This window comes from Chiloscyllium plagiosum, unplaced genomic scaffold (genome assembly GCF_037043375.1).
Source record: "Chiloscyllium plagiosum isolate Xiang-an unplaced genomic scaffold, Cpla_swu_hap1 HiC_scaffold_8, whole genome shotgun sequence".
In the NCBI taxonomy this organism is placed as follows: Eukaryota; Metazoa; Chordata; class Chondrichthyes; order Orectolobiformes; family Hemiscylliidae; genus Chiloscyllium; species Chiloscyllium plagiosum.
Window position 1 is genome coordinate 83,362,699 of NW_028270146.1, and position 20,923 is coordinate 83,383,621.

Here is a 20,923-nt window from a genome sequence, read left to right on the forward strand (position 1 = left end):
CCACCAAAATGATAACGGAGGGATCTCAGTAATGCATGGAAAGCTAAGCAAAATTAACGTGAATTCTGTTGGACTGGTGTGTTCATTGTGAATTCATACCTAAATGATTCTGGGTAATCCAAGATGGAAGATGGGAAAAAAATTGTGACTGTAAAAGATGCTTTTTTTTTGAGGTATTTTCATGTTGGAGCTGATTTCCTCAAAATTCTAGGAGCTGTAATTACAGTCTTATTAAGCTATTGTACTGTTCTGGAACTTTGGTGGTAGGGAAAATCAAATTGACAACTTTAAAAAGGAGGAAGACAAACAAAAGTAGTGACAATTACAACATTTAAAAGGCATTTGGATGGGGATATGAATAGGAAAGGTTTTGAGGAATATGGGCCAAATGCTGGCAAATGGGACTGGATTTACTTAGGATATCTGGTCGCCATGGACCAGTTGGACCGAAACGTCTTTTTAGTTGCTGTGTATCTCTGACTCTAATTGAATGAATTTTAAGGATTGTTATGATGCATAAAGGAGGCAAGTAAAGATAGTCATTTAGTAGTCCGGAACTTAAATTTTCTGAAGAGAAACATTTTGTTTTACACTCATCACAATAATTCACAAGAAATATCAAAAGGAAAGGAGAACAATAGTTCTACTGAATGAAACAGGAGTGCTGATTGGCTGTTACATAGATTCCACTTGATAGAGGCCTGAGTTAAAATTTAAGCAAAGTTTGGTAGTTAATTATCAGCTATCATTATTTTCTTCATTCTCCAAGCTATGTCCCTACCACAGTCAGTTTGTGAACCAACCAACACTCTTCTTGCATATAGAATTAATGTTGTTTTCCCCTTGCATTGGCATTTCCCGTAAGTTGTTCTGATGAGTTGAGTGCAAGTCAAAAATTTTCAACAAAATGTCATTTTCAGCAGTAATAATTAGGTAGAATGGAGCTCATAGCATAAGTAATTGTAAGTTGTAGTATTGAGTTAATAGTGTGCTTTAATTTTTATATATACTAGCTTGTTTTTATTTAAAACTGGTGGCTGAATGCCATGTCATTTAATTGCTGAGTGTTCATGTTTCTCTTCAAACTTTCTAAAGTATCCTGTTAGGAATCATTAAAAAGGATAGAATAAACGGTCAATGCATCAAAATGAATTCATGCAAATAAATGCATTTCTATCTCTTTAACTAACTCATGCTTACTAACAATTAGAAAATGTTTCATTTTGCAATCAATTTCCCAGCAAGCACAATTTTAAAACAGGTGGAAGGCAATCTTTGATCTACAGAAAATTGAAATCAAAAAAATCATGGAAGCGAAGTCTTCTATTAAACATTGCTAGAAGTTAAGAATAAGTTCTTAATACTGAAATCTAATCCTCTACAAGGATTTACATTGATAGGGTTCATCTATATTGCAAAATCCATACGTACTCAACAGAATGGTTACACAAAATCATTGTCCAAATCTATTGCGGGACAATTTTGGCAATCATATTTGCAAGCCTAACTTTTGAAGTTACATTGTAAATTAGGCAACATTAATGGCTGAAGCAAACATTCATGCATATTCTCTATCACTGAGCTGAATAACATCAGAAGTATTCCTCATTCTAAGTGGACATTGTACAACACCAACACCTCAGAAGGCTAAAGAAATTCGGCATGTTCACAATGAATCTCCCAACTTTTAAAGATGCACCACTGAAAGCAAATTATATGGACACATCACAGCTTGGTCTGGCAACTGCGTTGCCAAAGACCAAAGAAATTATAGAGAGTTGTGAACGGAGCCCAGTCCGTCATGAAAACCAGCCTTTCTTCCATTGACTCTGTCTTAACAACATTTAAAAGGCATCTAGATGGGACATGAATAGAAAGGGTTTAGAGGGATATGGGCCAAGTACTGGCAAATGGGAATAGATCAATTTAGGATATCTGGTCGGAATGGATGAGTTGGACCAAAGGGTCTTTTCCATGCTGTACATCTCTATGATTGTATACTTGCCCTCTATGATTGTATATTTGCCACTTGAGAAAACAGCCAATATAGCAAACAGCAAAGGCCCCTCCCACCCCAGTTATACTCTCTTCCACTCTTTATCAGGCAGAAGATACAGAAGTTTGAAAACACATACCAAAACATTCAAGATCAGCTTCTTCCCTGCTGTTATCAGACTTATGAATGGAGTGAATGTAGTCTCATATTAGAATTGATCTTTTTCTGCAACTGTAACACGATATTCTGCACTCTGTTCTATACCTTAATTTACGTACGTAAGTATGATTTTATGGATAACAAGCAAAACAATACTTTTCACTGTATCTTGGTACATGTGAAACTAATAAATCAAACCAAATTAATAAGAATTGCACAAAAATGTCATCTTTCATGTTCTCGGGATATCCAAAAGCAGCTTATAGTCAATAAATTATGCTGTGGCTCTGTTCACCGAGCTGGAAGTTTTTGTTGCAAATGTTTCGTCCCCTGGCTAGGCGACATCATCAGTGCTTGGGAGCCTCCTGCGAAGCGCTTCTTTGATGTTTCCTCCGGTGTTTATAGTGGTCTGTCCCTGCCACTTCCGGTTGTCAGTTTCAGCTGTCCGCTGTAGTGGTTGGTATATTGGGTCCAGGTCGATGTGTTTGTTGATGGAGTTTGTGGATGAATGCCATGCCTCTAGGAATTCCCTGGCTGTTCTCTGTCTGGCTTGCCCTATGATAGTAGTGTTGTCCCAGTCGAACTCATGTTGCTTGTTGTCTGCGTGTGTGGCTACTAAGGATAGCTGGTCGTGTTTTTTCGTGGCTAGTTGATGTTCATGTATGCGGATTGTTAGCTGTCTTCCTGTTTGTCCTATATAGTGTTTAGTGCAGTCCTTGCATGGTATTTTGTACACTACATTCGTCTTGCTCATGTTGGGTATCGGGTCCTTCGTTCTGGTGAGTTGTTGTCTGAGTGTGGCTGTTGGTTTGTGTGCTGTTATGAGTCCTAGGGGTCGCAGTAGTCTGGCTGTCAGTTCCGAGATGCTCCTGATGTATGGTAGTGTGGCTAGTCCTTTTGGTTGTGGTATGTCCTCGTTCCGTGGTCTTTCTCTTAGGCATCTGTTGATGAAGTTGCGCGGGTATCAGTTTTTGGCAAATACCTTGTATAGGTGTTCCTCTTCTTCTTTTTGCAGTTCTGGTGTACTGCAATGTGTTGTGGCCCTTTTGAATAGTGTCCTGATGCAGCTTCGTTTGTGTGTGTTGGGGTGGTTACTTTCATAGTTTAGGACTTGGTCTGTGTGTGTGGCTTTCCTGTATACCCTCATAACGGCACACAAATCAACAGCCACACTCAGACAACAACTCACCAGAACGAAGGACCTGATACCCAACATGAGCAAGACGAATGTAGTGTACAAAATACCATGCAAGGACTGCACTAAACACTATATAGGACAAACAGGAAGACAGCTAACAATCCGCATACATGAACATCAACTAGCCACGAAACGACACGACCAGCTATCCTTAGTAGCCACACACGGAGTTCGACTGGGACAACACTACTATCATAGGGCAAGCCAGACAGAGAACAGCCAGGGAATTCCTAGAGGCATGGCATTCATCCACAAACTCCATCAACAAACACATCGACCTGGACCCAATATACCAACCACTACAGCGGACAGCTGAAACTGACAATCGGAAGCGGCAGGGACAGACCACTATAAACACCGGAGGAAACATCAAAGAAGCGCTTCGCAGGAGGCTCCCAAGCACTGATGATGTCGCCTAGCCAGGGGACGAAACGTTTGTAACAAAAACTTCCAGCTCAGCGAACAGAACACAGCAACGAGCACCCGAGCTACAAATCTTCGCACAAACTTTGATCAATAAATCATGATTTATAATTACTCAGTGAACAGAATCAGAGTTTTTGCAGCACAGGAAGCCATTCAACCTATCATTTGTGTACCAGCTTTCTAAAAGAGTTTCTCAGCTTGTCTCACTTCCCCGCTTATTTCCCATAGGCTTGCAAATTATCTGCCTTCAGATATTATCCAATTCCAATGTGAATGCCCTAACTTAATCAGACTCCACCACACTCTTAAAACAATGGCTTCTCGAGCCTATCACATATAAAAAATGGTTTTGTTTGTTGTCCTTTGAGTCATTTGCCAATCGCCTTGAATCAATATCCCCTGGTTCATGATCCTTCTGGCAAGGGCAATAGTTTCTACCCAATACTCAATACACAGGTGTGGCTGGTAAATTCAACTCTGAAGTTCTTAAAAGGACCCAGGAAGATTCAATCACACGAGTCATTAGGAAAAAAAGAGATAAAAAAATCAGTGAGGTGCTGTTCCTCCAGAAACACCATACCTCTTGTAATCCTGCAAACCTTTCCTTTAGCTAGTGATCAAATTCCCTTTTGATATCCTGAATTAACACTGCCTTCAACATACTCTCAGGCAGTACATTCCAGTTCATAAGCATTCTTGCAGGAAAAAATTTTTCCTCATATCACTACTGCTTCTTGTGTCAATTTCCTTTGAACTGTGTTCTCAGTCTTGATGGGAACAGCTTGTTCCTATACAATTTGTCCAGTTCCATCAAGACTTTGAATATGTCCATCAAATCCTCTCCACCTTCCCTTCCCCAAGGAGAACAACTGCAATGTTTCCAATATATGAAGATCGTCATACTTACAATCATTCCGAAAAGAGTTATCTGCACCCTCTCTAAATGCTTTCAAATCATTCCTAAACTGCAGTGCCCAGAACTGGACGCAACAATCCAGTTAAGGCAAAGCCAGCATTTAAAAGAGCTTTAAAGTAATTTCCTGTAGAAATAATATGATTGTCTTGTTGGATTAGTTATGAACAGTAGGCTGGTTGAGTGATGATCATGATCTTGTGTTTCTTGGTGTACATCAAAAAGTGCCTGTCTCTCCTGAGACTGGAATGTCGAGATGTTTTAATTTCTGATCTAAAGGGCAGTTCGTCTAACAACATTGTCTCAGTATCCATCATTCAAATAGCAAAATCCAACAGAAAACAGGCCTTTTATGAGTCTGGCATATTACAAAAGTCACTAGTATTTAAAGGGGCATTTTGAATGAAAGCTGAATGGATAGATCTCATGTTGAAAAATTGTGTGCCCTTCATGTGAAAGGAGTCAACAATGATTTCTTAGTATTGTAATAGTTCTGCAAGAACCAGTTCCCTGATACCTGTCTTTGGATCTCAACCCAAGTTTATTTTTAGTTTACTGCATGCCAAAGTGTTTTAATGTCAAGGTTTGCAGCTTTAGTTCCTGGCTCCTTCCAAATAAAAGAAATAATAGCTAAGATATGTGGAAAATCCACTGTGTTGGCATTGAGAACCAAAATTAACAGCAGTAAAAGTTAGCAACAGATATCTGTTCAAAAGCGTTCATTCAAGAACATGATTATGAGCAATGACACATCAATGCCAATGGCTGGACTTTGCAGAAAGAGAAATTATCAATCAATCTTTTTAACCAAAGGATTTTGCTGAATCTCACCTGATTGAAAACTAGTAGCAACATGTGAGTTGGAGGATGCCATTACTAGTAATTAAAAACGCAGACACAAATCAACGGTAAGTCTGCAAACATTCAGAAGTGCCACTGACAATTTAAAAAGGTACCTGCTCAATTTGCACCATGTGCACAAACATTCACCTCCCTCCTCTACTGATGCAGAAATTCACAAAGGCCTCTCAGACAGCTTCTTCCAAACCTACACCCAATATCATTTTTAATGATAAGGGCAACAGATACACAGGAACACCACCACCACCACCTGAAAATTCCTTTCCAAGCCATGTACCATACAAACTTGGAAATATCTTGCTATTTCCTGACTGTTGCTTGGTCAAAATCATGGAAATCCCCTCCCAATAGCACTGAAGGTGTACTTACACTGAACAGACAGCAGTGGTTTAAAAAGATAGTTCACCATCATCATCTCAAAGGCAACTAGGGGTGGCCAATAAATCATGGCCCAGCCAGTGAAGCACACATCCCTGAAAATTCATAAGATATACTAAAGGAAGTAAGGAGAACTTGCAGCTGATTGCCACAAAGTGTTTTGCTGAAGGCAGCAAAATCGAAAACTTTGCAAAGATGCATCTAATTTCATGATGCAGATAGTAGTAGCAAAGTGTATTGAATCTGCTGAATATTCACTGAGCTATTGTTGTAAGAAGACAACGTACTTTAAAAAAAATCAAAAATCATAATCATAAACAGTAGATTGTACCCCACTAATAATATAATTCATTGTGAAATTTACCATGTAAAAGAAATCAGTGAGGAATTCTCAGGAATAGTTTTGCATAATTGCAGTAAGGCAGAAGAGGAAAACATCAATTAACATTAAAAAATTGATTATAAGGATTACAAATGTGTTTTGCTCGTAATGACTCTTCTTTAAAAGTGCAGATGAAATACCACAAGTGAATTTTTTGATGGAAACAAAATTCTGCCATTCTTTCCCTTGGCCAGAGTATAATAAACTATTATTCCTATGTGTTTTAAAGGACATACTGGATATTTATTAGATGTTTAGTTTCCTTTTACAAATATGTTTTTGTTCTTTAGCTTATAATGGAATCATTTGCAGCACACAAGGCGGCCATTCAATCCATCAACTCTATGCCAACCCCTTGTATAGCAATCCATTCCCCAAGCTCTATTGCCATAGCTCTGCGAATTTATTTCCTTCAAGCAACTACATAATTTCATTTTGGATTCATTGATCATCTCTAATTCTACTAATCGTGTAGGGGAGTTCCAGGTCATTGCATTTGCTGTGTAAAAAGGTTCTTCTTTGCATCACCCTGAATCTCTTGCTCATAATCTTAAATTTATAAGCATCCAGTCTTTGGATCAAGGTAATATGATGAGTTTTTCCTGGTCTATCTTATTCCAAACTTGTCATAATCTTGTATTTTATCAAATCTCCCTTCAGTTTCCTTTGTCCAGGGAGAATAACTCTAACTTTCCCAATTTCATCTTGTAACTGAAATAGCCCATTCCTGGTACCATTGAGAAGAACTGTTATTTCTTCCTCTGCACTGCTAGTTAGCTTATGATACAGTGATCAATCTTTCCTAACTGCTTCAATGGCACTAGTTGAAACAGCCCACCTTCTTCTCCAGCATCAGGTGCAAAAATAGTGTTTCTAATTATACTGAGAAAATAATGGCCAAGGAGATTCTTGTAAACACATTTCAGAATGTCTTCTCCCTTTAACGTTCCAAATCGATAATTAAAGTACATATATCATCACTTGATAGTTCTCCCGAGATTTTTATGCATACTTGCTTCTCCTCTTGTCAGTTGGAGGCTACAGAATATCTCCACTAGTGTAATCCTATTGTTTCTTCATAGCACTAATTAAATTGATCAGTTCTTGCTCCTTCAAGAATATCATCTATTTTGCACATCATATAGTATTTTACCTTCTTTTCTATTTTTTCAAAATCTTTATATCCTTGAATACTCACTCCAAGATTTTTAAGTCATGCCTCCTCTTACATTGTCTTGTATTGGTGGTGATTTTAGCTTACCAACTATTATTCACTAGACTTTGCACGTTTACATATGTGCATCACTACCTAGTTTCTGAATTTCTCACTATCTTTAGTTCACTGCTAACTAATATGGTCTTTGTTCCTTCTCTGGTATGGACTAACTCTTTCATTTTTCTTCCCTACTTCTATGTATTGGCACCCAATGCCTTCTAATTTATTTATATTCTCCCAATCAGACTAGTGAAGTTTCCCATGAAGACATTGGTCTCAGTCTTGTTGAAATGCAACTCAACCTTTCCAGACCCAGAAGTGGTCCCAATGCCCCAAGAATCTGAAGTTAATGGCACTAAAAGCCAATCTTTAGAAACAATGTGATGAAAATCCATGTGACATGGCAAAACAATTTTCAAACAGAACAAAACCATTTACACACATAATTACTATGGTGATGCAACTGTTTTCATTTTAACTTTTTCTCATTTTTAAAAGCACATCAATGGTTCAATGTCACAGGTAACAAGACCACGCAATCCATGCCCCATTTTTGTTAGGAGAGATTTCCAATTGGAATAAGATGACTTTACACTGATGGTGAAGGACCTATTCTTAATCTGACATCGGCCAAAGGCAATCTGGTGATACTGTGAACTCACTATGTGACCAACAGAAAAAACATACAATGCTACAATACATGTGTGCACGTAAATAGATCATGAGATCAATGCCTAATGGAACAAATTAAAAATCCTGTGGGTGTGAAAACCAAACGTAGCTCAATTTTTGTACTCTTCACGTGTGACTAATGCTGATTAATAGTAGCTGACACAAAAATCACCACAAACACAATTTTCACTTATTCATTAAAACAGCAGAAAAAAGATTAAATTATGGTAAAGTGCGTGTTTACAAGAACATTTCAAGGCTGTCCTGAATACAAGTTGGTTTTAAGAGCTGTTAGCCATGGCAGTAACACACGAAATTAAGGGGCAACGGAAACTATTTTAAAAATTCATTCATTGGATGTGGGTGTCACTGGCTGAGCAAGCATTTATTGCCAATTCCTAATTCTCAGATAAGAGTCCACCACATTGTTGTGGATCTGCAGATACATGTAGGTTAGACTGGGTAAGGACAGATTTCTTTCCCCCTAAAGGACATTAGTGAACCAGATGGGCTTTTTTTGACATTCAATGGTTTCATAGTCATCGTTAGACTCTTATTTCCAGGCTTATATTGCATTCAAATTCCATCACCTACCATGACAGGATTAGAACCAGTGTCCCCAGATCATTACCTGCATCTCTGAATAATAGATCAGTGACAACGTCACTAGATCACTATCTCCCATTTGCATTGTTCATGACAGTTCCACCACTTTACTGGTGATTAAGATTAAATTGATGGAGTTTTAACTGGCTGGGTGGGATTTTATTTTTGGGTACAGGACACATCAGGGCAATTTTCAATGCATTTGGGTAGATGCCAGTGTTGTAGATGTACTGGAACAGTTGGACTATGGTTGCAGCAAGTTCTGGAACAAGTTTTCTGTACTATTAACACAATGATGGCAGGCCCCATAGTTTTTGGAATGTCTAGTGCCTCTAGCCATGTCTTATTACCACATGAAGGTGAATCAAATTGGCTTCAGACTGGCATCTGTGATGCTATGGATCTCCTGACAAGGTCGATACAGATCACACATCGCAGCACTTCTGGTGGAAGATTGCTGTGGATGCTTCAGCCTTACCTTTTGGTCTGATGTGCTGGCCACTCCCATCACTGATAAAGGGGATGTGGCAGGACTGCAGAAATTAGATCTGATCTGATCTGATCTGTTGGTTGTGAAATCACTTAGCTCTGTATATCACATGCTGCTGTTTACACACAGGTGGCTTTGTAGCTTCACAAGGTTGATACTTCATTTTTAGATATACTTGGTGCTGCTTCTGGCATGCCCTCCTGCACTTTTCATTGAGTTAGGATCGATAGAAGACAGTGTTTAGCATCCTAAGCTTTATTATTAAGGACATAGCATACAAACGCAAGGATGTTATGCTTAATTTGTAGAAGATATTGGTCCAGCCTCAGCTGAAATACCATGTCCTGTTCTGGGGGCTGTACTTTGGTAAGGATGCAAAGATATTGAACAGAGTGCAGGAGAGATTCATGAGAATGATTTCAATTAATGACCACTTCAGGGCTTCATCTTTCTGCTACAGGTATTAATCTAGCTGTGTCTGTGGCTGCCATCTTGCAGCAAGCACAACAGGCAAAACTAAGTGGCCAGCTTGTCATCTCCTGGGGATGGGTGTGTCATCAGAAGGGAGAGGGGATACTGGAGCCTTCCCTTGCTGCTGATTCCTAGATACCCTTCTTCGTTGGACCCCCACCCTGTGAAATCACAGTGGACATTGCCTGCCGTGTTCTGAGACTGCTGAGGTCATGAGCTGCTGGCCTGATGGGGCAGCAGCTCTCCGTGGGCTGAGGATAATCTTGGCTGACATTACAGTCAAATAATGAAACATTGGTGCACTGTTTGACAAGACATCAAAACTGATAAGCTGTTTGCCAGCAAAATGTCACATTGCACTATCTGAAGAACAACAAATGAACTTTCTAGGTGAAACAAACAGAGAATGTTGGAGAAACTCAGCAGGTCTGAGAGAGAGAGAAAGAGAGTTAATGTTTCAAATCTGATATGACTCACCTCCAGCATTCTTTGTTTGTTTCAGATTTCTAGCATCTGCAGTATTTTGCTTTTTCATGAGTTCTCCAGATGCACTGGTCAACATTTATCCCACATCCAAATTCTCCAAAAAAAAATAAAACTACTTCACTGCTGTTTCTGGAACTTTGTTGTGTGAAACTTAGCTGGCACAGTTTTCCGCATTATAACAATTAAGTATGACATGTCACAAAGTCATAAAAGAGGCTAAATAAATGCAAGTTCTTCCTATTCTTCTCTATACTGTGACACATAAATATGCTAATAGAAAGTAAAGATAAAAGAGATTATTCTGATTAGTGTTATTTCTAACAGTCTTGAAAATAAGCTACCTCATATCAATTTTATCAGAGAAGTATGATGCAAAACATTTATGGCTGTTCAAATACAAAAAATGCAAAATTAGAATATACTGAGGTAATATTAGTTCAGATACTTACATCATAACTGAAGTCTGCATCATTTGCTACTGTCAAGTCTGCAAGGTCACCAAGGCCCAAGACACTTTCTAGCACATCATCGGGACCCATAATAAATGATTTGCCAGTTCCAGAGGGAAAAGCCAGCGGCTCAGCTATTTGAAAAAAAAAACAATTATTTAACATTAAGTACATAAATCAAATGGAAAAAAAAAATCGCAGAACCTGTTTTTATTAATGTATCCCTAATAACATGTCATTATTAAAACACTGATTTTTTTTCCAATGCTTCAATTTCTCAAATGTCGGGAAAACTTCTTTTCCTGTATACTAGCAAACTAATATTAATGCTTTCACTCCAAAAGATAGCCTCAGTGTTTCATCAGAAACAAAAGTTCCAATTAACATCAAACCCAATTTTAGAGCAATACTTTGTAAGTCTTGGAGGTAAGCTGCTTATTTTTAAATTGAACCCAGAACACGTGAAAAGTACAAACAAGAAAAACACTAAACAAATAAAGTATCAGTAACAAATCCAAAAACAATGACATTTTTTCATAAGCAACCTGGAAGATTCAACTGTAGATTTCAAAAAGGAAATTGATAATATGAAACAAGTTTAATGTTCATTGGTGAAAACAGGGGAACAGGATGAGCTGACTCACTCTTCTAGACACACAGAATCATTTGACCTCCTTTTGTGCTGTATTGTTCAACCAAATCTGTGTAACAAGTGTAATACAAAGTTGTAGTGAAACATTATCCAAGATTTTAAAAAAATCGAAGAGGTTTCAACAATTCTGTAAAATAATCCATGTTAACACATTTTTTCTTAATGTCCATTTTACTGTTCATAATTTAAGGGTTCTCTCCCGATACAACATTTATTAAAACATATAAAAATGTAAGGCTTTTCCACTGTCATGGTTAGAGGGCATGAAGAGAACCTACTCCAAAAAAAGTATTATTTTCTATGATTATGTATTTAAATTCAGTTTCTTCCACAAGTGGACAACTTTGCTGAATTCAAAAAATGACCAAAGCCAATTACATGATTGCATTTTCAGAATCTCTTGAATCGCATTAACATCCCAGCTAAAGCTGACATGACATATTTGGAAATGAGGTGCCAGAGAGCTGTCTGCTTCCAGCCAGCTTTAGACAAAGGAAAACATCAAGACCCATTTTGCTACAATTATGCCAATGCCTTTACTTACCTTATCATCATGGAAACTTCAAAAGACAGATACAAATTATACCGCTATCTTAATGGCCTTCCAATTAGCCCACCAAGATGGGCCCGCAACAAGTGAAATGCTTGTAATTATCGCATGACTGAAATCCAACCTGTTTGAATTGCTTAAATGTACAGTTCTGGAATTCTAAGTATTTGATGTCAGTGGTTCCAGGCAACTAGGAGACCTGTTTGCCCTCTCTTGTTCCCTCTCAAAAGTGTCATCGCCACAAAGAACCTTAGACTTTGCCGACCGAATTAGACTAAATTATCCAAGTACAAGAAATACTGCTGCACCTTTGACTATGACCCATTTCCATCCCAGAAATGCTACAAGATCAGCCAACAGACAGACTCCCAATTGGATATCCACTCACTGGACTTTAAGTCAAATAAACATTATCTGCCTTGGATAGTTGGGCGAATAAAGCAATTCCCCATGTTCTGAATGTTTTATTAATAAATTCTACCCTTGATTTTATATTAAAGAATTTTGTTATGTGTCTATTTCAAAAAAATGGAATCTGAACACCCCTTAACCTACCTCAAAAAGTGATGGGAATAAGAAAACAAAAAGGAGTAAACCAAACCAAAACTTCTCATCTTGGACTCAAGAGGAGAAAAGTAATCAATTTAAACTCATCCATTTCCCTTTGTCCTTAACATGAGAAATATTGTGCCTCTGCTGCAAATTGATTATTCTTCCTTCTTGCTCATTCTTTACCAATTTCGAATTTGAACCTCCATTTCCCTCCATCACAAGCCAATGAAAACAAATGAAAATATGGGAGAACTAACCATGTGAAACAGAAGCTAAAGAAAGAAAGCCAAATAGAAAAGAACTAGATAATTGACAAAGTAAACAGAGGAACGATTCAAAACAAAAACAGTTTAAAAAAAAAGTTGAGTGCCAGAAAGTTTCACTGCAACAGTACTGCTCCAGCAGACTTACATGTGGAAACCACGTACAATTTCAAAATCCATTCAACTGCTATTATTATTGCAAACAATGGAACGAGTCAATCAAGTGAACTGTAGCAGTCCACTTTCAAAACAGGAATAAAATGTCAAGTAATTGGGATTCCTCTTATATTTTCAAGATGCTGTTAGCTTGTCCATTGTTATGCATATAATCTGCTAAATTAAATACCAGCGACACAGCAGTGTAGACCAATGTTCGACTATAGGTGGAAGTAGAAAAGCGATAGAGAGAGGGAGATTCTTAGCAGAAGCTGCATGATCCATCTAAGAGAAGGAAATGAAGTAGAATAAGTCACATCAACCAAGATAATTCTCATGCACATTCCATCTAACATTTATGGTGCAGGTTATCAGTCTTGTCATCTTCTTAATTAGGGAAGAACAGAAGTTTAAAGGATCATTAAATGGGGGCATGAGACAGAACACATGTAAGACATACAAACTCTAACAGGTTAAGTTTCATACAATTTATGAAGTTACTTAACATTCAACCAAACGTTGCTGGCAAAACACTGTAATCACTTCACTGCTTTATAACAAATTATTTCTTAGACATTTTTCTAAACATCTGCCTAGCTATATAAAACTGGAGAAGTTCACGCTTAAATACCGAACTGTTAAAGTAGAAAGGCAAATTAATTTATTCTAATACAGCTGGATTTTAGTGGAGGATTATAACAAGATCAATGCTTAATTTCTATTTCAATCCTGCAAATCTGTTTGAAAAGTTGTCTCTTTGATTTTGTAAAGTAACAAAATCATGGCAATTTTTCCTGCAACTGGGAACAGAAGAACTGATTTTTGTTTAAGAAAGAGCATGGATGTGCATGGGGTTATGAACCGTCAATTCAGGATTGTGATCTGATTGTGAAAACATATCTTGGTGTTCTATCTACACAATATACGGAAGTTCAAAATAATTACACTTCTCCAAAATCAGGTTTCGCACTGATAAACTGATAAATTAAATTTGCCTGTTCCACCCAGCAGAAACAGGTCTTTCACATTTCACTAAGTGCTTCTACACCAAATGCTTTTCGACAATGTTACCACCTTAAGTTTTAAACTATTAGGCATATTCATGTGAATTAAAATAATTTGCTGCATGAAGAATTATTAAAATCCAAGACACAAAGCAGTCACCCAGATCTGTTACTTGACCTGCAATTGTAATTTGCAGTAGAAACAAACCAGTTGTCATTAGCAGGCGTTAAATCTACATAACTTTCCAAAGCAATATATAATACTTCAAAAGCTACTTCAGATTAACTAACTATTATTTACAAATTCCTTTGATGCGACCGAGTAAAAAAATCTCAATGATACACTGAGCAACATTTGGTGCTATAGCTAAATGAAAATACTTGGTTAGAAATGTTGCTTTACTGAACAGATAACATGGAACAAAAAATGGCTGAAGATTGCATAGAATTTAAACACATACACAAAAGTTTTGTTTTGATTAGACATTTTTCCATCAATTGTACAGAAACATTTGGATGATGAGCAATCTAGGTTGTATTTTGGTTTGCACACTCTACAATAACAGTGGTAATTACAAGCTCAATTGGGTTGAATTTACTTACTAAATTCTGAGCATGGGTTAGAAGGCAGCTCTGAATAACACATATCCAAAATTATTTATTTTAATCCAGATTTCGATTTAGTGATAGCCACTTTAAAAATGTTTGTGCGCTAATGGAATTGCAACAGCAAGCTAAAGCCAAAGTCTTGGAAGCAGGTCCATGCTGATATCAAACTGGTTATTGTTATCTCCCAGACAAAAGGCATAAAAGAGAGTTTAACACAGACTTTTCAAATATATGCAGAATTGGTTCAGTGGTATTTGATTTTGTCAGTTCAACAGATCAAAATGTAACAGGTCCCAAAATTCCCTGCCTAAAATACACTAAGAACGGAAAGAGACAGGCTGTACTAAAATAGAAAACAGTTGGTGTGGGGTCAGAATAAGACGGAAAAGTAATAAAGACTAATTAGTGCTTTGATCACATGCCCTGAGAGTGGTCTCTGAGTTACCAATTTTGTGTAGCTCACTGGTAGCCCCATTTTAGTTTGAAAGTTTTAATTTAAAAATAACCAGCAAAATGGCTTTATGTTTAAACAAGCTAAAGACTAGTTTAAAAACTTTGGCTGTTATTATTCAAGTAAAAGTGACCATGTCACTAGTCAAAAATCCACACATAAAGGTAAGGTACTTATAAAAATTGGAATTTAGATTAGCCTCTTATTGTTGCAGGCCGGTGACTGGCTTCAAGTCTCCATTTCCAAAGACATGAAGTCAGAATTCAACAGGTATTGTAATTTCTGCAGTTGGAAGTTGCTCCCACAAGTGAACAAAACAGGTACAGGTGGCAAATAAAGGTTCCTCTGTTTTATATTTTATGAAATTGTATCTTGTTGCTCTTGGTACCTGGTTCAGTACAAATAGACTTGCGTCCTTCTTCCTGTCTCGCTGCTGAGAAGCAGTGACTGCATCAAGATGTCTTTATCAGTCTCTGTTCAGAGAAGCTGATTGCAGCCAGACTTCATGCAGGTCAAAATGTAAAATGGCTACTCCCTACAATCTGTCATATCATGCTTCCAGCTTAAAGTGCTAAGTTAGGCCTGGGGCACAGACCCAGGAGGACCGTCCATTATCTTTTAGTGTGGATAATTAACATTCTATCTGTCTCAGGTGATTAGCTTCGAAGGCTCTTACGGTCAGATCTGGTAATTCACAATTCTATTCACAATTTCAGGAAAACCACTTAAAAATTTCTTGGAAATTTCATAGTATTTCAAAACATCATGTTCTTACTTCCTGAGATAATTACAGTATGGTCACAACACGAGATGAATCGTCAAGTACAGTCATGAGACTTTTAAACAGATTCTTTGTCCATTTTAAAGACAGATAAGCTTCCTTTACTAAATATAAGGACACAACACCAGGTTGAGTGCAACAGATATATTTGGAAGTACTAGCTTTCGGAGTGCTGCTCCTTCATCATTCAGCAGGTTCATAAGACAGAATTTATAGCAAAAGATCACTGTGTCATGCAATTAAAACAATATATTGAACAAATCTAGATTCCTATTAATGTTTTAGAATGGGTTTCAGTTTGTCAATATGTAAATCACAGAACTCCTTTCCAGTCACATTCTCGAGATAACTTAGGGTTTTATAAAAAAAGTGAGATCGCTGTTCACACAGTGCATCAAAGGTGTGAGATTAGAGTCTGTCTGTAGCCCAATCTTGAGCCAGACTGGTCCTATTTCCAAAGTAGGATTAAAATGTTACATGGATAAACTGCTTGCATTGATTGCCTGCAGAAGGTGTGCTTTCTGACCAAATAGAATGTATCTGCAATTACAATTCTGCAAATGCGAATTCACCCCATAGACTTGTGTGAGGGAGAGTGTGTGTGTGTGAGTGAATGTGACAGTGGTATGGGAGGAGGTGTTCCAGAAAGGAAGGAAAGGAGGAAGTGTGGCACTCTTGATGAAGGAAATCACTGTTGTGTCAGAGAAAGATGATACCTCAGAGGTGTCAAGGACAGAATCTAGTTGCTCACAGCTAAGGTACAAAAAGGCTATAATTACATTACTCATTGTATCCCATGGGCCACCAAGAAGTGAAAAAGACAAAGGCATGAAGTTAACAAAATCAGGGAGAAATAACAAGCATAATGATACCAGTATATAATGGGGGGAGTTCAATTTTGTGAATACAGATTAAGATAAAGTAGAATAAAAAGCAGAGGGGGTCAAATCTTCTGGAGTCTGTTAAATAGAACTTTTTCTATCAGTACGTTTCCAGTCTAATCAGAAAGGAGAAAACTGCTGGACTGGTTTCAGGGAATGAGGTGGGCCAAGTGCAGGGGTCATTTAGGGAACTGTGATCATTGGGTCATAAGGTTTGGAAATGGAAAAGGACAATGAGCAAACCAGAGTAGAAAAAATAACGAGAGAGCCAACTTCAATGGAATGAGACTTGATTTAACCCAGATAAACCAGAAGCAAAAATTGACAAACAAAACAGCAACCAAAACACAGGCTCTCCTTAGAAAGATAGAATATGAAAAAGGACTGGTAGCTGAGAGAGAGCATTCAAAAATCTTTGAGATATATAAAAATAATAAAGAAGATTTGGTAAATGGAGCTTTGTAGCAATCGGGGACCCAAAAGGAGACTTGTGCAGAGGGGCACAAGGCAGAGGCATACTGCATCTGTCTTTATCCAAGAAGGTGTTGCCCAAGTCACAGTGAAACACTAGGTACCTCAGACACTTGATAACTTAGAAGTTGATTAAGCATTTGGCACCAGATAGCTAGCTATACCTAAAGGTAAGCCCCTACAAACTGATGAGATGTATTCAAGGATGCTGAGGGAAGTAAGGTAAAAATTGCAGAAGCACTGGTATAATTTTCCAATCCTCCTTCAATACATAGGTGGTGCTGAAGGACTGGAAAATTGCAAGTGCTAAACACTTCTTTAAAAAAAAATTGTCTTGGAATAAAATTAACAATCACTTGGACAATGCAGGTTAGTTAAGAAAAGCTGGCATGGAATCACACGAAAATTGTATTTAACTACACTGCAAGTTTTTTTTGATGGGTAACATTGGTTAATAAAACTAATACTGTTCGTTTAGTGTTTATGGACGTACAAAAGCATCTGAATAAGTGTGACACAAGGACATGTTATAGTTCATGGAACAAGTAGCACAGATGAATTTGGTTGAGTGACGACCAAAGTTCACCAAGTAGTGGTGAACAGAGCCTAGTGATCTAGAGGTAGATTTATAATAGAATTTCAAAGGGTCAGTGCTAGGATCTCTGTACTTCTTATGTACTGAATGACCTAGACAGTGGTGGAAATTGCTCAATTTTGAAGTTTAACAACAAGACGAAATTTCAAAGCACTGCGAACTGCAAAGACCTTAAAAGAACAAAGACAGGTTAGTGGAATGGGTAGACAAGTAGCAGATGCAATTTAATGCAGAGGAGTGTGAATTTATTCAATTGGTAAGAAAACAGAAACAAGAGAAGGATAAATTCAAAACAGGAAGTCGGGAGCAAAAGGGTACAAATTATTTGCACAAATTACTGGAGGTGGCAGAGCTGATCAAGAATGTGGTTAAAAACCCATACTGACTCCTAGACATTAAAAATAGGGTTTTGGGCTGACAAAGCAAAATTGAGGCCAACCTGCATAATGTACTGATTCAATCTCAACTGGAATATTATGTCCAGGTCTGGGCATCACACTTTAGAATGGATTGGAGGTAACACAGGGTAACAGTTTACAAGAATGATTTCAAGGATCTGGTACTTAAACTACATATTTATAGAAGCTGCGACTGTTCTGCACGGAGGAGAGAACATTTGAGAGGATATCGGCTAGAGATTTTCAAAATCCTGAGGGGTTGTGAACAGTGTAGACAGAGACAACTGTTCCCTAAGTAGAATGATTAAGAACCAGGAGGAACAGGTTTAACATAATTGGCAAAAGATGCAATGGCAACATTTTTCTTCAATGCATCAAATGGTTAGGATCTGTAAGGCAGATTCAATCACAGCATTCATGAAATTGGATTATCTGAAAAAGGAACAAAAACTGCAAGGCTGCAGCAAAAAGACAGGGGAGTAGCAACAGGTAAACCGCTTTGTATACAGCCAGTATAGACGCGACTGAATGAAAGGCTATCCTTGTGTTGGCAGAAGTCCAAGATTTTATGATTTCATGATCTAATCTATAATGATCCCAACCATAAACTGCTGAGTTGCTACAAGTAGCCTCTGAAATATAATTTTTAAAACTTAATCAGGGGGATGTCAGCATCGCTGGCTAGACGAGCATTTATTGCTCACCACAAATTATCCTGGAGAAAGTATAAGACACCTCCTTGAACCACTACAGATCATTATGGCATGATATACAAACAGTGCTGTTGGGAAGGAAATTCCAGGATTTTGACCCAGTGACAGTAAAGGAAGTTAATATGACAGTTTCAAATCAGGATGGCATGGCTTGGAGGAGATCTCACAAGTGGCAGTGCTCTCTTGTCCTTCCCGGTGATCGAGGAGATGGATTAGGAAGGTGCTGTTTTAGAAGCTGTGGTGAATTGATTAAGTACATCTTGTAGATGCTACACACTGGTACCACTGTGCACCTGTGGCAAAGAGAGTGAACGGCCAGTGAAAGACAGCCCTGAACATCCACCTTCTATTCTGGGATTATCACTCATATCTTCTGTCTCCATTGTTGTTAATGCCCTGCAACAAAACTGGAGTGACCTCTCCAGAGCAAAAACAGTGGCAAAGTGTATAGACTGTCTATCTGGTTGGGACAAAGAAATTCAAAGCACTATATCTGACCCCAGCTTGGTCACAAGAACTGTCGTAAAGACAATACATTTAGAGATTAGTCCACATCTAGTTTCTAGTCCATGATTTTTGTCAGGGATTATTCCTTTAGCCTTCAAATCTCCCAAAGTATTTACAATGCTATAATCCATAGTTAGGAGTATGGTTTATGTGCAGTAAGGCTCTTGTCCACACACCCCTTGGCCTGCACACCAGATGTCTGGGGAACCAAAATTCCTCAGGGTTTTTAGCTTGGGGTGAGAGGGATCCAGTTTCCATGTGTCACCATGAGAAGGTGTACAGACAAGAGACTTGCACATGCTTCTATTTTTTGTACTGATAGCCAGTAGTACAGATCAAAAATGAGAAGCAAACAAGCACACAAGCAGGAAACATGCTCACTCTCTTCACATTATGCAGCATATCAAACTGTTGGAGACATATTCTATCTTTAAGTCAGCTAGGTTTTCCATAAAGTTTAGTCAGACTTAAGCCCTGGAGAAGACATTCAAATATAGAAAAAAATCACCAAATATAGAACAAAGCAATGATGAGTGATAAGACCAATTAAATTCCACGGGTCGACATATCTTTACCAGGTAGCTTTGAAGATAGCAAATAAGATATACTGAAAATATATCATTTTATTATGTGCTTAGCTTATCCAAAAATTCATATAAAAAGTGCAGAAACATTGTATATATTTGATAGCAAAAGTCTCAATATGCTTGCTTCAAAATAAATACTAACATAATTTTACCAAAATACAATACTTAGGACTTCCAAACCCCCACACAGAGAATAAAAAATAATTAAATCAGTTTTGATATTTTGAAATACTGAGCCACTTAATAATAAACCACTGAGCTTCTTCTCACATGCTCACAGGTCTAACAGTAGAAATTCACGTGGCAATGTAATAAGAGTAATTAGTGCAGGAAAATTTGCAGTAGGACATCATCAAGGGATAAAAAGGATTGAATATAAAAGAGAGATGCTGGAAGAAAATAATAATGAAGATCTATTAACTGGAAATGCATATTCCATCATGTAACCAATCTCATATTTTCTACTTTACATGAGAAGAGTGCCGAGACAGAATTGGGAAGGGCGTGGGTGCCCTTCCGTCACACTGTTGAAGTATCCATTTCAAGGGATAGCACCATGATCTCCTAACAATCTCACATGAATACATTCCAGTCGGAAATATTGGAAACTATGGAATTTTGCACTGAACAAAAGAGGTGCAGAATGCATGTTATTAAAACAAAGGTGGGCAATGTAAAATCATAATAAACATTTCTAAAAACACTAAAGAATTTATACAACATTATATAAATTTAAATAACTAAAATTCCTTTCCAAAATAACCACAAAAATCTATTTCAGGGTCTTGCTTCTGACCTCTGGTATTATAATGAGAAGCATGGATTCTACTTCACATGAGAAAGGGATAAATAGGATTTCTACACTACATGACAACATCTTGAGGAATTCAAGTGTTCATTGTAATTTTGATCATTTAGTTAGAAACATCAATTTTTTTCAAACATGTATTGCTTAGTTACCACAGAGCCATTGTTTTGGTAGTTCAAACATAAGTAGTCTTCGAGGAGAAAGTGAGGTCTGCAGATGCTGGAGATCAAAGTTGAAACTTT

The 20,923-nt window shown here is 37.6% G+C and overlaps 1 protein-coding gene across 5 annotated transcripts in view; it reads right to left on the bottom strand.

The window, feature by feature from the left end:
• The window catches only part of strn3 (striatin, calmodulin binding protein 3), a 196,807-nt gene that overhangs the window by 73,576 nt on the left and 102,308 nt on the right, over window positions 1-20,923 (bottom strand). For all 5 annotated transcript variants that reach the window (XM_043698050.2, XM_043698049.2, XM_087990043.1 and 2 more), the window contains one exon: window positions 10,704-10,837. In XM_043698050.2, coding sequence (XP_043553985.1) covers window positions 10,704-10,837 — 134 coding nt within the window. The remainder of the gene's footprint in view (window positions 1-10,703; window positions 10,838-20,923) is intronic.